This window comes from Maylandia zebra, linkage group LG17, assembly GCF_041146795.1.
Source record: "Maylandia zebra isolate NMK-2024a linkage group LG17, Mzebra_GT3a, whole genome shotgun sequence".
Lineage (NCBI taxonomy): Eukaryota > Metazoa > Chordata > Actinopteri > Cichliformes > Cichlidae > Maylandia > Maylandia zebra.
The window spans coordinates 22344527-22360839 of record NC_135183.1 but is presented as its reverse complement, the minus strand read 5'-3'; the positions used below and the strand labels follow the sequence as shown (position 1 = coordinate 22360839).

At 40.6% G+C, this 16313-nt stretch overlaps 2 protein-coding genes across 4 annotated transcripts in view; one reads left to right on the top strand and one right to left on the bottom strand.

Moving 5' to 3' along the window:
* The first annotated feature begins 169 nt into the window (after nt 1-169).
* tmem110l (transmembrane protein 110, like) overlaps nt 170-16313 on the top strand; it is a 24551-nt gene continuing 8407 nt past the window's right edge. The window contains exons 1-9 of one of the 3 annotated variants that reach the window (XM_012924351.5): nt 170-650; nt 5000-5048; nt 5248-5343; nt 5431-5552; nt 7086-7198; nt 7863-7946; nt 8045-8176; nt 11892-12026; nt 14803-14934. In XM_012924351.5, coding sequence (XP_012779805.2) covers nt 461-650; nt 5000-5048; nt 5248-5343; nt 5431-5552; nt 7086-7198; nt 7863-7946; nt 8045-8176; nt 11892-12020 — 915 coding nt within the window. In that variant the 5' untranslated portion in view covers nt 170-460 and the 3' untranslated portion in view covers nt 12021-12026; nt 14803-14934. Of the gene's footprint in view, nt 651-4999; nt 5049-5247; nt 5344-5430; nt 5553-7085; nt 7199-7862; nt 7947-8044; nt 8177-11891; nt 14935-16313 lie in introns of those variants that run through there. The other 2 variants (XM_076876214.1, XM_004569991.5) reach the window with 2 other exon arrangements.
* The window catches only part of itih5 (inter-alpha-trypsin inhibitor heavy chain 5), a 24078-nt gene continuing 15987 nt past the window's right edge, over nt 8223-16313 (bottom strand). The window contains exon 14 of the mRNA XM_004569992.6: nt 8223-15611. Coding sequence (XP_004570049.3) covers nt 15352-15611 — 260 coding nt within the window. The 3' untranslated portion in view covers nt 8223-15351. The remainder of the gene's footprint in view (nt 15612-16313) is intronic.

Below are 16313 nucleotides of genomic sequence, written 5' to 3'. Positions count from 1 at the left end.
ACTCATTGAGTTCTTTTTTCTGTTTAAATTATTTTTGAGTAATTATCACAGAGGCAGCAGAGCTCATTCTCCCTTAGATTTATTCAGCCCCTCTATCGATCTATCCTGTTCTAAAGTTGTTCTGAAGAACAGCGGAAGGCTATTATTTTGTAATGGAACTACCGGAAGCGGGGCTCCCTGCGTTTGTCCGCTTCACAGTGCGTGTTTTCGTTGTCAAAACATGTACGCGACTCAGATAATCGATTTCCATATGTTTGTGTTAGCATCATGACAGGCAGCATCAGCCGCTGGAGACAGTGAAGGGAAACTCCACCGAGAGTTGTTCGCCGGAAGTTAAAAATCCGGTCGTTTGTTCTTACCGAGTAAGAGAAAAAAGGGTTAAAGACTTATTTTTCCCACCGAGGAAGCGCTCCTTTTGTCTCCTACGGCTGTGCCGTTTAGTTTTTTTTTCGGTGTCACCATGGACATGTACGGGTATAGCGGAGTCATGCTAGTGAAAAGATTCTTGGATAATGCCCCCTTTGAAGTGACAAACATGTCCGACATTAGTAAGGCGAATCCCCACGGCTGCGACAACGGAGCTCTGACGGACAGGTTCGGCGTCCTGATCCAGGGACTGCTGGCTATCGTGGCTTTCAGCACTCTAATGTGTGAGTATCGATTCCTTTACCATCGGGAGACACATCCCTGATAACTTGTTTTCTTTTTGTGCTAATTCAGTTGGAGAATTGAGGAAAAGCAAAATGCACGAAGTGTTTTTTTTAGAAAGCTGCACCAGTCCACGTGGCGTTTTGTTTGTTGACGTTTGTTTTCCAGCCCCAGTAGCTCCGCACCAAACTGTATTGATAAATATGCTAATTTGTTTTTCCCACGGGTTTCGGCAAGAATCTAAAGCGGACAGCAAGCTTCTAAAAACAGTACCTGACTAATAGCGTTTTGCCTTTCCTTTCGGCGTATATCAGATGTTGTAAACATAGCAGGTTTGAACGGAATTTTAGCTCTTTAACCAAGGGAGAGTTGGGCGAACCCTTATTTTCAAACTGTAATTAATCAAATGAGTTGTTCACGGTATAGGCACTTAATTAAATATGTAGGGCTTGTTATACCGCACTTATATATGTGCCCTTTACCAAAGCAGCATAACTGAGGTGCTTTTAAGCAGAGCCAGTGTCACATAATAGCAGATTTTAGATCCAGGACCTCATTTTGTTTCTCTTAGAAATCAAAATTGACTTCCATCAGAATAGTTACTTAAAATCTTTGTGCATCCAGTGGAATTTAAGATGTATGCAGGATTTCCGTGTATTCTGCAGTGTTTTTTTTTAAATTATTTTTAACTTTAATTAAAAAAAAAAAAGTTGGTGGTGCAGTGGCTGGCAAGCTGGCCTCACAACAAGGATGTCCCAGCTTGGCTGGAGTTTAAATGTTCTTCACATGCCTTCCACATAATGTAGTTTCCTCCCCCTGTCCAAAGACGACTGGTAACAAGAATAAATTCGGATTAGGTTAAATGGTGATTCTAAATTGTCTGCCTCTCTGTGTTAGCCCTGCAGCATATCTGTGACCTCTCCATCTGTGGCTTCTTGTCCTGTGACAGCTGGGATAGAGAGAGATAGATGACAAAACCTACATGTTGCATCCATAAAATCAATAAAAGTGAATAAAACCATAATTTAAACCAAAACTAGAGCAGCAAAAATGGAAAAAATTGTAAATAAAACCAATTAACTGAAAGTAACTTACATAAAATGAAGTAATAGTCAAATCAATAAAACAATATAATGATAATTAAGAGTAGGAATTGGACTATTTAAAGCAGGGATGTCAAACTCATAAAACCCACTTTGATCTTAAGTGGGCTGGGCCAGTGAAACTCTCCTTTCTGTCACTGTAAAGATGTTTAACTACACATCTAATCCCTCTATTCCCTTAATATAAGAAAAAGAAGTGCAGTTTCAACCATGTATCTCCTTGTTTTTCTACATAATTGGATCACATCTTGGAGAAGCTCACTGCGGTCGTGAGTTCTCAGAATCGGCTCTTTGAGCACAAGAATGACAACATCACGGAGCGTAAGTTTGATAACATCATGGAGAAGCTCACGGCTCTCCAACGGGAGATTGAGAGACCAGTGTTGGACTGTTAGAACAGCTTTGAAATTCATATGAGTTGTTCGCACTAAAGTAAAAGCCACCATCACTTCATGCGGATACCCCTTCGGCGCCAGCCACGGTCTCAAGGCTGGAGCTGAACAACAACACCCTGATAACGACTGTGTTTAGACTGTTCTTCTCATTCTATGCAAGGCCACCTGGGTTGGCTGGAAGACTGTTTACTTAGCCTGGCAGGGCGAAGGACACTGTCTCAGCTGAACTCTGGACACATACACGCACACAGAAATATATATACACATGCAGATGTACACTCATCCCCCCTCCCCCTCCAAACGCCTTCGACGCTTATTCCCCTCCGATGCTGACGGTGGATCAAGGAGACCAGCGCTTATGCTGCAGGCCCGGATGCACTGTCTACATTGGCTGTCTCTCACCCTTTACCCACCCCTGTTGCTTGTCATGTGTTTCTTTGGTGCATTAAGAGTTTTTTCATGTGCTATGTGCAGAGGTGTTTTTTTTTATCTCTCAAACTGATCTCCCTGTTGGAGCTCAGTCTGGGGGGAGTTATTTTTTTTCTCCTTATCTTTCCTCATGTTGTGCTTTTTCCATGTTATACCCCTCTGACATGTCTTCCCCATGTGATGTTTGTGTAATGTATGTATGGTCGGAAGGGTAAGACGGCGCTGGCACGGCTGGCAGCCTTAACCCAATTTCCCTCAGGATGAATAAAGTATGATCAATCAATCAATCAATCAATCAATCAATCAATCAATCAATCAATCAATCAATCAATCAATCAATCAATCAATCATTAAGGATTGTTGCCGCATTAAATTAAAGAAGTTGTCTGCACGACTCTGAGCTTATAAGCAAGGTTTTCAGACCGTGCCAAAATTTTAAAATCGCCTCTAAAACGAACAAAGCAAATGTTTGGCCTCAGTATAGTACGCTCAGTGTGCTATATGAAGCTAATTAAGCTGTTTTGTTCCCTTCAGTTTTCTTGTGTGTTCAGTTGTCCAGCACTTGTCCAGTTGTAAGCACAGTCGAGTCTTTCAGCTTCCTCTGGGGATAAAAAGTTGGGCACTTTTTATCCCCGGATAAAAACTTAGGGTTAGGGTGATGATTAAAAACAATGCTGTTTTAACAGCTCAACAAGATGCTCCTTGTAAACTGGAGTGTTTACTTGCTCAACCCTAACAATGGCTGTTGACTTACTAAGAAACTTGTGATTCTGGGGCAGCTGACTTGGGGAATGCCAAGCATCTAACCACTTTTGGCACCCTTGGCTCTGTTTTTTATTTTTAATTATTATTTTTTTGGCAGCTCAAAGGTGCGACTGTTACAAGTAGCTGTAATAAAAGCTAAACTCGATGCCTCTCAGAAACCGTATATAGTTTGTGTTAATGTTTGATTACCTGTATGACTTTCTGGATCATATTTAATTTTCGGTTTTAATTTGTTCTCAGCTGTTTCCTTGGATTATAGTGACTTCAGTCAGCTGCCAGGGATATTGTTACACAACTGTCTGCACATATGTGTTCAGGGAAAACATTAGGACAGTTTCCTTTTTCCTAAATGCCACACAAAAAACAGAGTACATGGATGCTGATCCAGCGCAATATAAACTTATTTCTCTAGATTGCTGGCATATAATCTAATAATCAGTACTTTAAAAGGTCAGTGCAGTCATGGTGATTTCATCAGCTAATTAGCATGCTGAAACCTGAGCGGTGAAGTTCAGCAGAATCAGGTCAGGCCTTAAGTGGGAGCGATCAATGAGCTCTAACCTCCACTTAGTTACTTATTAGCAAAAGAATCAATATCCCTCCTCTCGCTCTTATTCTCCCCCCTTTGGTTCTCTGAGTGTCATTCTTGGTCATTCGGGCCACATGTATGTGTTAATATTTACAAATTATTTGTGTGCAGTGAAGCATTATTAGCATCATTAGATCTTAGGTTATGGCCAGAGTTGCAGGCGGACCTGCACCGTACATCCCTCCGCTCATCTGTCTTCCTCAAAGCTATTTTTGGGAGTTTCCTTCCACTGACTCACTGTTCTGCCTGCACTCATGGAACTCAGATAAAGGCTGGAGATTGAGTACGTCAGTCTGCCCCGCCTTGTTGTTCCGTTGCTGTCATGAAAGTAAATCGACACCCTACTTTCATGCTTATTAATATTTATTTTCTGTCCAGGATCCTTTTAAGTTTTAAGTCAACAAGTATAGATTAGTGACAAAGCTGGGGTCATTCCATCTCAAATCAAACTTTCACAACATCCATAAATTCCATGTCATTTGGCATTCCTATAGCAAATATAAATAAATGATGTAAATATGCCTTTACTCTTGTCACATCGCCAGCACATAGCCATAGCCATCGGATTACTCTGTAACACTTCCTGTATTGCTGAGATATTGATGGGCCTTTTCCAAAGGTTTCTTCTTGTCAGAAAACTGAGATGTTCAGTTTCGAGTTAAGCTGCTGATTGAGGAATCTAGACAATATCAATCATTGTGCCTTATGTACCAATATTTTTTTCTCAATGTGATGGACCTTTGAGAAAGGCCCAGTTGGTCTGCATACAGTTTATATATAATACTTCACACATTACCCTGTGTGAAGTATGCGATTTCCATTTGAAGGAGACCTTGATTCTGTTTCCACATGCTCTCTCCCATTTTCGACCCTGGTGGATTTATAGGAACAGTCGGTGCCTGTTTACTGAGCCCACTGGGCTGCGTGAGATTAAGATGATTCATCTGTATTTTATCCTCAACCTTTCTCCCCTCTGGCTGCTCACAGATTGGTGAAAACAGTGGTAAGAAACTGTGCTTTATGTTGTTGTTTTGCAGGACAATCAATCAATTGATTTTCTTTGTTTGCAGTGAAGAGGTTCCGGGAGCCAGTAGGGATCAGACGACCATGGCGGATCTGGTCAGGCATTTTTCATTTTCTCTTTAGACATATCTACCCTGCCCTGTCCTATATCCTAACGTTTTCTATTCCAGCTACAAAATAATTCCTCTGGAATTATACAAAAAATCATAACATTTAAAAAAAAAAAAAAAAAATCTCACTTTTCAAGTCAGTCAGAACCAGAAAATAAAAACCGAGTCCATTGTGCCTTTTCCAGGTTTTTTGATACATCCAAACAAGCCATAGGTGCTCTCTTCATCCACTTTGCCAATGTCTTCCTGTCCACTCTCACCAAAGAGGACCCCTGCTCTCTGTAAGTTCTTTAGAAGCACATCAGTCATTCTAGGATGTGCCCTACAGGGATGTCGCTTCAATAATGTAATTTAATTTTTCACCAAAGTTATCTGATGAACTTCCTGCTGGATGCCACTCTGGGAATGTTGGTCATCTGGATGGCTGTCAAGTTGGTGTCCAAGTTGGTGGAGTACAAGCAGTGGACTCTGCTCATATTTGGAGAATATGGTGAGTGAAACCGAATAATTTTCTTCTCTTTATGGTTTTTCATTTTCTTCTCATCTATTTACACACAAAATGAACACTGAGGCGCATTAATGAAGAAGGTGCAGTGCTAATTTCTGCCAGCAGAGGGCGCTGTAGACCCACCAGAGGTACACCAGGAGCATAGCCAGCATCTCCAGCTGCAGCTGAAAACATTCCTATTGGCTTAATACAGTTACTGCAGCCCCCTCACTCTACCTCCTGTTGTTTTTTTCCTTTACGTCCGTCCTTGTGTGATGGAAAATTTTACTTAAACTTGCCCGATTAAATCCATCTTACTTCTGGGCTACAGTTGTGCTTTGGTCAAGGGCACAATTGTAGTTAATTCCCTGTTTTGTTTGACATGAGCGCTGACATTTCCAGATCGGTGTGTTTGTTTGCCCCCCCCGCGTCTGGCTTGTAGTCTTCCTTCTTCCTTCCTGCCTTAATGACAGACCTGTTCTCGTTTGTGTTTGCTGTGGTGAGGCACCTGTGTAACAGAGATTTTATTAAAAGGTTGAGACCAGGGGAAGAAATTCATCACCTTCAATATTATAATCAAATCCATAATTCTGTATAGTAACTGGTTCAAAGCAATGGTAGTCAAATGAAGCTTGACTATAGTTTCATGTTAAAATCCACCCGTAATGTGTTTCCTTATTTTCCGTCACATATGTGCTGTTACTGTTGGGTCTGTGTTTCCACAAGCCCCGCTAATTCTAGAGACTTATTCATCATGAAGAAAACAAGGCAGTCGATCGATCGATTATTTGCGCAAGGGAGGCCTCGTCTGTGTCCACCACGAAAATGACCTCCACGACAACCTCCCTTGCTGCCTTTTTATTGAGAGACAGTTCACACAAAAAAAACATCAGAACAAAGCCACGCCCACATGGTTCTAAGACAAGGCCTTGTATGTATATGTGTGAACTTCTGTAAGAGTGTGTGTGTGTGTGCGTGTGTGTGTGTGTGTGTGTGTGTGTGTGTGTCAGACCTCCTGCTGACCAAAGGGTCGTAAACGCAGGAAGCTTGCATCAAAAGAAGCAGATCTTCCAGATAGGATGTATCTGCAATAAAACATTACAGCCCCCACCTAGAACCTCGAGAATCTGGGGGGGAAGGACAGTGGAATTTCTTTCATCAGAGTTGGCAAGCATAGAAATGACAACATTTAACAGTTCACTCTAACAGTTACAGTGGTGGATGCTCATATGGAACATAGCCAGATTTTAGCAGTGAAGTAATCAGTGGTGAGCAAAGAGCTTAGGTTTCAGACTTTTCTAAACACCCTGTTTCTTACAGTTTTTTTCCCCCACTTTTGGCTCTGGATGATGTCATAAAGTGGTCATCTCAGGCACACATGCTGCCTTCCAGATACCACGAAAGTCGGATGTCGGAACTCAGGATGGACATTTATTAGGGTTCAGGAATAAAAACGTGGAACTTTAAGCCTGTGACGTTAACAGATGAAGTGCAAATGAAGTCTCATTAATTTTTTCCCCCTCCTTGTTCCTCCAGGTGACCCCCCCCAGGCAGCAGCATGGCTGGGCCAGTGTGGCGTCTACATGCTCATTATGGTGCTAGAGAAAGGTGTCATCAGCCTTGTGCTGCTTGTCCCCGGATGGTCCAAAGTAAGAAGATTTTACAGCTCATTGTGCGCTAATCCTTTGATATTATAAAACATTTAGGCAGAGGAAACGATTTCCACTTTTTACATCATGGCACAGCCAAGACTTCAGCGAGGTTTAGCCAGTCTTAGACTGTACTTAATCCAATACAATTGACCAAGCTGTGATCTCATCCTAGAAGAATCACAATTTAGTTTGAATCTGAACACCCTTTCGATCTTGTTTTCATGTACATCTGGAATTGTTTGGTTTGTCTTTGAGGCAAATATGGGAGAGAATATAAAAGTATTTATTTGCCAAAAGAAGTTTTTGAAACTTATGAAATCCTTGTGATTTTTTTTCCTTCACTGTTTCCTAGAAATATGCAATAAATAAATAAATAAAAAATCAGAAATGTAAAGTTCATGAGAAACAAACTTTGCCACTTAAGAACTTTTGACCAAGAAACATAAACAAGGAAGATGGTGAAAAAATGACTTCTCCTGATCCCAGTGTAAACATGAAGTCTGTTTCAAAGAGAGTTTGTTTTTGTAACACTGAGAATATTTGTGTTGTAAAATTAGCCTTTGTCATAGCAACAATTGTCGTTATTTGACGGTCTCAATTTATTTCAAACTCCTTCAACCATCCATTGTTATTATTAATCAGTTTTCATCTTCTGTTCCAGTTACAGGAGGTGTTGCTGAGCTACATAGCTAACCCTCAGCTGGAGCTGGCCCTCGTCATGCTTATCGTGCCCTTCATAGTCAATGTAAGTTCTGTTTTCATGATGAGAAAGTGAAACTAATCAGGACAGTTTTTGACTGCTTTGGACGTACCACCTTGTGGTGTCTCTGTCTCCCCCTGTAGTCAATCATGTTCTGGGTGGTGGACAGCTTGATGATGAGGAAGTATAAGACAATGAAGAGCCTGGACGACTCGTCCGACAGCTTGGTGAAGAAGCCCGAATCTCTGCCGTGGGTGGACAGTGAGGAGTCAAGGGTGAGAGTAACTGTTGCTGTGTAAAAACATCACATCACAATCAAACTGGATTTGTGCCCATTTAATTCAAGCTTAGACTGAACAACATTAAAACCCGACTGTAAGAATTTAAAGGCTAATGCTGCTGAAGCAGATAGACCATATATGTGTCTGCTGAAATAAGAATGCAGCATTTGCCTGTTGTCACTCGTAAACATTGTTTTATAGTTACACATGAGAACAGCAGTGGGCCTAGTATGGAACCCTGGGGCTCCCCTTTTCTTACAGACAGGTAGGAGGAGGAAGACCCAGCAGAGTGGACGTATTTGACAACGAAGTCAGAATTTCTGTGTCTGTCTGCCAAGCTGACAAACTAGTGCTTTAATAATATCACTTACCAGTTTAAAAGCAGCTGTTATTATTGTGATAAAATATCACTTCTGTAGGAAAAACAATTGAAAGTATTTCAATTGAACTGTAATTAGCAGAAGCACTTTTTTTTTGTATTTTCTCCACTAGAGCCTTTGCCTTTTTGTCTTTTGTGAGTTGAGTCAATACTTGACGTACCGGTACTGTATTACCCACACAGTTATATTTGTGGGTTTATAGTTTGTAGCAGTGACAGTAAATTATCAGCGTTTTAGCTCCAGCTGATGAACGCCATCAAGATTTAAAAGGGGAAAAATACCAGAGTATCATTTGGTTACCATCATATGTTTACTATTACCATCTTTACTATTTGCAGTAATTTGTTTTTGGTTTTTTTGTGGTAAGACCTCATTGCAAATGTGTTTTAGAGTCTGCAGGCATTTCAGTTGCTGTATGTAATTGTAATTTTTAATATGAAGCCATTAGTTTTCTTTAGTGTTCATATAGAAGCCAAACAGTTATTTAAAAGTTAAAAAGAACACACAGATAATATGATATTGTTCAATATTACATTTTTTTTTTTCCCAAATTTTAGGGTTTGAATTTTGAATTTTTAGTCCATGCAGGGTTAAAATCTCAGTATTTTTATTCAGCCATCAGTTAAATTAAATCCCTGGAGGAATCTGACAGACTCGTGTGAGTTCTGGAAGTGACTCATTGATGTTTTTTTTTTTTTTTGTTATTATTATAAATGTTTTGTTCCAAAAAGGAAATAACCCTGAAAAAACTTTGTTCCCACCAAACACCCTCTGGGACTATTAACCAAGACAGATCCAACCATGCCATGTGAAAGCTGAATGCCTTTCCTTTTTGAAGAAAAATCTTTCATCGTGTGTCGAAATGAGCGTTAATGTACCAACACTGTCTCGCTGGGTGTGAGCTGCACCTGTTGTTTTTCTCTTTACGCTTGATCTAATGAGGATCCAAACCCATAAATTTAGTCCAAGAAACACCGAGTCAGACTTTTCTCTCGAGCTTTCGTCAGTGCTGTTGAATTAGGCGATTTTAGCTTGATTATAGTTGGTTGTCGAAGTTTCAGACTCCCGTAATGAAAATGTTTGCGCGTGGTTTTGCGTATAGAATTAAAACCTCAGCAGACATTTAAAAGGAGATATAGGATTATTGATATTTAAATGGGTTTCTCACCCTTTGTCTGTATTACACAGAAAAAATAAAGGGAAAAGGATAAAGGGTAATAACACGCAGAAAAAGCCTCTTATTGGATCCCACTTGATCAAGAGGAAGCCCACACAAGCAGGCTTTTCGTGTGTGCGTGGTTGGATGCTGGTTTGTCTAGTCTGACAAAGTTGGAAGAGGTTTCTTGTAGTAATTCATACCAGGCATAGAAGCTTCTGATATCCTTCTTTTCCTCTAAGGAAAGGCTGAACTCACAGACTTTAGGGCGAATGACTGCTGGGGTGCGTGACCCTTGTGTGCAATGTGATGAGAGTGTTTATCCCTCCCTCTTCTTTTCTTTTCCCTGGTCGTCTGCCAAGGAGGCATAAATCAAGTCTTCATACCAAGAATAAAAGTGACATTTATAATTTGTTTCATCATGCTGATGTTATGGAAAGCTGAGTGGAGGAGGACAGCAGAAAGACGGGCATTGATTTGGATGAGCTCTTAGTGGAGTTGGAGCCACAATGCTGTTGTTGTGGTTAGTTAGACTGACTGTTATAGAAGAAGTTTAACATGAGTTTAACATGAGTTTAACGAGAGTATAGCTGCAGCGCTACAAATAAAGAAGTTGGTATGGATGCTCAGTTTTAGTACTGTTACACAGCAAGAAGGTCCTGGGTTCAAATCCAGAGACACAAATCCTGTGTCTCTGTGCTTTTCTCCTGAGCGAGGTGCAGATGAGGTGCGCTTGACTGATTACCACGTGTTGGAAATCCTCGTCTTTCCTCATGTCGTGCATTTTCTATGGTTTCGGTTCAGGTCGCTGTTCGTGTGGTCGACTGGCCAGTGCTACCTAGCCTGACCTGTCTCCCCAATGTGATGTTTGTGTATTGTATGTATGGTCGGCAAGGTATCATCTATCTTAATTGCCCCTTGGGGATAAATAAAGTCTTTTTGACTTTGACTTAAATAAGATGTTTGTTAACCTTTGACAATATATCTGACAGTGGTTGCAGTCTATACAAGTTTGGAGACAGGCTGACAGGTCAAAGGCAACCTGTACAATCGCCTGTGTTCAAACGTGGTTGCACAGAGATAATGTGTGCAACAAACTCAATCTCTGTATGATCAGTACGTGGAATCGGCCATAAAAAGTCAAAAATATTCACTTCAAATTTCACCTAGTCACAAGGGCGTTTACAGTCTTATACTTACTCTTGTGTGAGTGAACCATTAGCAATAAATCAGTTCACAGGGCCTTAAAGGCACCTAAGAAGGCACATAGCATGTGTGAAAGCCTTGAAATCCCCACATTTACCAAAGCTTAAAGTCCTAACTTATGCTTAACCGACAGTGATTCAGTTACACCTGCTGCGTTGTACATTCTATTTAATCTGGGTTCCCAGTTTTCCACATTAGCTACAGGGATCAAAGCTCTGGTCAAACACAGCTGGAGGTTTAATGGCTTGAAATTGTCCCTTGGGGAACACCTGTTTGATTCATACTCACAAACGGATGAACATTTAAAAAGTTGATGTTAACTTTGGCTGTTTGCCCTTGTGTAGAATTTGGGACCGCTCTTGACTTTTGCAACAGTACAGTTGCAAAAGCACATTCTCATGGCAGTTTGAGCTCAGTGAGTATTTCACAATCTGTTTGTAGTTTAGATATTTCCCTCTTTTCCAGAAGTCCTTTATACTTAATGTTTTCTTTCACGCTTAATCTTCATTTTCTTTTGCTGTTTGGATAGATGGATAGGTTTAGGCACTGAAGCTACCTGGTTAGGGTTGGAAAGGATCAAACATGCACGCTCCTACTCCGATATTACTCTTTACTAATCTCTAAGCTCACCCTTTTAACAGATTTTCCACATGTCAAACCCTATTTTAAAGAAACATATGGAACTTTTTTAGTACTTTAAATGTCTAATAGTTGTGGAATTCTGCTCCTTAGAGAGTTGAATTCCTCCTGCTTCTGGAGAGTGTCTTCAAAGCTGCAAATAAACAGCGGTATTTTTCCACTGTGGACTGGGAATCCAGAGCTGAGAGATTTCCCAGCTTTTTGCCTAGGACGCAAAGTCTAAACACACACTACAGCTGAAAATGAGTCATCTGTTCTTTGTCTTTAGCTTATAGTTAGTGCTGCTCTACTGTAAGCTCTGGTGGCTAACAAAATCCCCCTCTCTCAGGTCCTGCTGTCGGCTGAGACAGACACCGAAGAGGCTTCAGAGGGGGAGGAGGAGCCGGCTGAGGTTGAACCGGTCCCCTATGTGCAGTACTCAGGTGGACCACTGAGACCAAGCTGGGTGGCAGTGTAAACCCAGGTGACGTGTCCTCGATTATCGACTGTCCCCACACACAACACATAACAGCATAAATAAGAAAAACAAACTTCCATCCACGTCTTCACAGACTGTCGTCAGTCTTAATATCAGCTTCTTTGCAAGCAAAGGCACAATTTAAGGTCGTATAACCTGTGAATGTGAATACCTTTAGCTGCCTTCTTCCGCATCGAAGGTTAGAACACTTAGAACTGGAGGTCGACTCAGTATATGCATGCACTGTGCATCACGTAGCGTTTTGGGAATTAGAAAGTCTTTATCCTCTCACCTTGCTGCCTCCGTTTACTGCAAGAGAACATCAGAGAAACCACAGCTGAACACGCCACGTGTGTGGGGAGAGATCATTAAGGAGCGCGGTGCCCACAGGGCAAAATCTACGGGTGGTAATGACAAAGACTAAAATTAATCTGTCTTCTCTCAACTCCAGGGACTTTTGGAAATGTTGTTTCTCTAAAGAGAGTCATTTATCGAGTGTCATATTCCAAAAGGAGAAAGAAAGTATACACTATATATATAAAAGTGCTCTCTAAGGTTATACTCAAATATAATCACTTTGAATCCACCTTTTTATTTGAGGTGTAATTATAGTCATTCCTGCACGTTCTCCCTCCGGCTGTTTACTTTAAGGTAAAAGGGCGATCAGTGGGATTTTTGTTTTTGTTTTTCTGTTGAACCGCACACATCAGTCCTTTGGCTGCTGCACTTTCAACACGTGGATAATGTGGCTGATGAAATACACCACCAACACATATTAAGCTTGATTTATACTCCTGCGTTTAATCTATGGATGACCTTGCTCTGACATTGCACCACCGAAACAGCAGCTGTCATTGTGTTGCTTTCCTTCCATAGACTGTATATAAAAGATGTCTGTTTTACTCTAAATGAGGCCATCGTTTAAAAAAATGAACATTAAATAAAAGTATACCACTGTGAACTAGCGATTTAACATCAGAGCTAGCTGTTGCATCCTAATCCTAAACTACATAAAAGACAGATGTTTTAAAGCCTCATGTTTGGCCATTTTGAAACTGGTTTTGACCTGATTTGGATGAATACTCTTCAGATTATCTTTTACTACATTAAAGGCTACACACGTGATTTAGTAAAAGTATACATACACTTACACTTCCCCCTCTTTGTCTTTATATATAAAGAGAATGAATACCATGCTCTAGTGAAGCATGCTTTAAACTAGCAATTGAGACCCATTAGAAATATCTTTACAGAGTTCACAGGTCAAGTAAGTCACACAGGCTGGTGAATGCGCACTCCCTGACACTTTGGTGAGTGGTTACCGGAAGTTGCGGAAGTCTGTTTGATAAGAGATTGCTGCAGTCGCCTTTAGTTTGCATGGAAGACACTGTTTTGTCTACAAACACTTGCTAAGCACAGCCTTTTACAGTAAATTTGACTGAATCCAACATGTTTGAAAAAGATTAATTTTTAATTTGAAGGTAAATGTTCTGTGTTTCCGGTTTACTTTCACAACTCTTTACAAACGAGTTGACATCTTACACACAAACTTTAGGCAACCACAGCAATCTGCTAGTAATCAAAGCCATCACAAGGAGCTTTTCAGTGACGGCAAGCAGCTGCTCGTCAACCAATCGAGGAATCATACTTCCGTAGCCAGCAGCCTTCCAGCAACTATTAGTACCTGATCTAGGAGTACTTATTTTTCCCTGACAACTGGTGACTGCGAGCCAGGCTCCAGGTACTAAGCCAGTGTCTGTCAGGCTGAAGAAGTCTGGTCATTTTTCCTCAGACTTCTATACAACATGGCTCCTTTTGACTACTTAAACAGTTGCCTCCTGCTGGCCATTAGAAAGAATGCAGGCTCAAAGTGCTTCTGCATTGGCTTCACTTTTCACACCTGAAGGCTACACCCATCTTTTATAAACAGTCTGTTTTTTTTGGGGGGGGGGGTTGATTTACTTCAAACATTTGCAAAGAAGACAGACGGTACTATGCAGCAATTATTAAAGCTATGGAAATAAAAAAAAACGTATGTGGTGCATTGGTGGTGGTTTAGCATTGTGAGCAAGCCAGATAGAATAACAACTTATATTTCATATTTCACACGAGCATTATGTTTGCTCCAATATGTCATATTACTAACAAGCTGCTCAATCGAGTAGTTGCACTTCCGGAGAATTACATGGAGTAGGATAAATGTCTATGTCGTAGATTTAATGCAGAAGCATCAGTCAAGCTTAAAATTGAATTATCAGGTAGTTTTTAGGCACTTTTTTAACAATAACAATAGAACATTTTGTAACACTTCAGACTTTTTTTTGTCTCCTATAGGAGGCCTTTATGTTACACTACAGTGTGGTGATGCAGCAGCTGTGTGTTAAACTTTTGCAAAATTTTATTTATTCAGTTATGAAAACTGTAAATCTATATAGTGGTCCAATCTGTGGTAAATGCATTGAATAGGAAGCTTAGTGAAAAGGTGTGAGTTTTGAGTCTTCGCCAGATAAAGGTGGTAAACGGGTCAAATGATGGATGTGTGTTACTTTATCCTCAAAGTATTCCTGCCTACATGGTTTACATCTATAATTTCAAAGGTCTACAGTTTGATATGTACTGTCTGTAATATTGTATTTTGTATTTCTTTCTCTTTTTTTTTCTTAATAAACAAAGTTATAATCCTGTGGATGGCATGGTACAGCATGATCTGAGTTGTCATGCACAGGCCGTGAGCTGCCTCAGCGCTTCTTACGAATGTATTTACTCTGTGTTATCATTAAAGATGATTGACACATGAACTCGTGTTCGGTGTTGAATTCCTGTGGCAGCCCGGGCGCTGCAGCACGATGACAGACAACCTGAGTGAGACCTGGCCAGAGCACACCTGTGTGGGTGTGGCCTGCAGCCCTGTGACCTCCACCTGATGACAAGGTGCTGTATGTAAGGGTGTGTTAGGTTTACATGTATTCATCAGCAGTAGGACAAAGGGTTAGTTGGTGGGGTTGTTCTCAGTGGTAAACAGGTGTGATTTACAGCTTTAAGTTTACATGTGTGCAAAAGGTGATATCAGAAAGCAGCGTTAAAATTTTTCTAGTTTTCATTATTTTAGTTACATTTTTTTATTATATAATTAATGTAAAAAATAAGAAATTGTATAATAAAACCTTTAACTTTCATCAGAAATAATAAAAATATATTCAGAAGGGACCTGAAAGTAGGAAAAAAAACGTAATGTGTGGAGGCTTTTAGGTCTTTTTGGATGTGATAATTATCTTTAAAAGGAGTTTAGTCAGGTAATTAAATGCTGAAGCTATAGTTCTTTGTGCTCATCTCACACCCGGTTTGTCCCATGTGGCCAGTCTCCTGTGTCAAACATGTGTGACATCAAATAGTCTTTGTACTCTCCGTCTATCAGCTTGGCTGCGTTATTCCTGGCGAACCAGCAGTCCACACTCTGTGTGCCGCTGTAGATCCTCCTACTTTTCTGAACAACGGGCACTGAGCGGTTCTTCACCTTCAGGACCAGTGAGGGCTTTGTATCTCCCTGTGCAGGAAGCTCTGCCAATCCTACTTCCTCATACAGGAACTGACCTGAAAGGAAATTTAAAAAAAGAAAAAGGGGGGGTTATTTTAAGCCTTTTTTAGGCCAGTCAGTTAATTTCCTGCTGATAATGGATCTTATTACAATATATTCTCTGACAAATCTGCATTTATTCACAATTTGCAACAATGTAGCTCCATATAACTCAGATAAAGCCAGGTTTTTTCAAATCTCTGAATCACTCTGCCAGATTAGCCCAGATTAAAGTGTAGCTATCTAAAGCTTAGTTTGTAATTAAATACTTAAATTAGACATACTTTTATCCTTTTCTCAAAATGTGACCTTTTTTACTTGCAACTTTGTATAGTGGCGCAAGTGCAGTGATCTAACCTGGCAAGTAGCTTCCAAGTGTGTAGCTTCTTAATGCAAAATCACTTCCAGTTTTAGTGAGAACATTTCTGGCTTTACCTGACTATGCTCAAAGGATAATTCCTCTTGATTTTGGTGACCCCTTGTCCATTATAATCCAGTGTTCTCCTGGGAAGCCTTGGGTCTCAGCATTCATACAAGGTTTTGACATGTACTACGCACCAAGCACACCCTGGACAGTAGCCCTACTACAAAAACCCCTAAGAATGACTCAGAACGTGGCCAAGAGCCCAAGGCATCGATTCAGTCTCTAAATCCTCCACATCCCCAGAGTTTGGTCAAACACACGCCTGTTGTCCAGAGGCCGCACCCCACTAACTCTA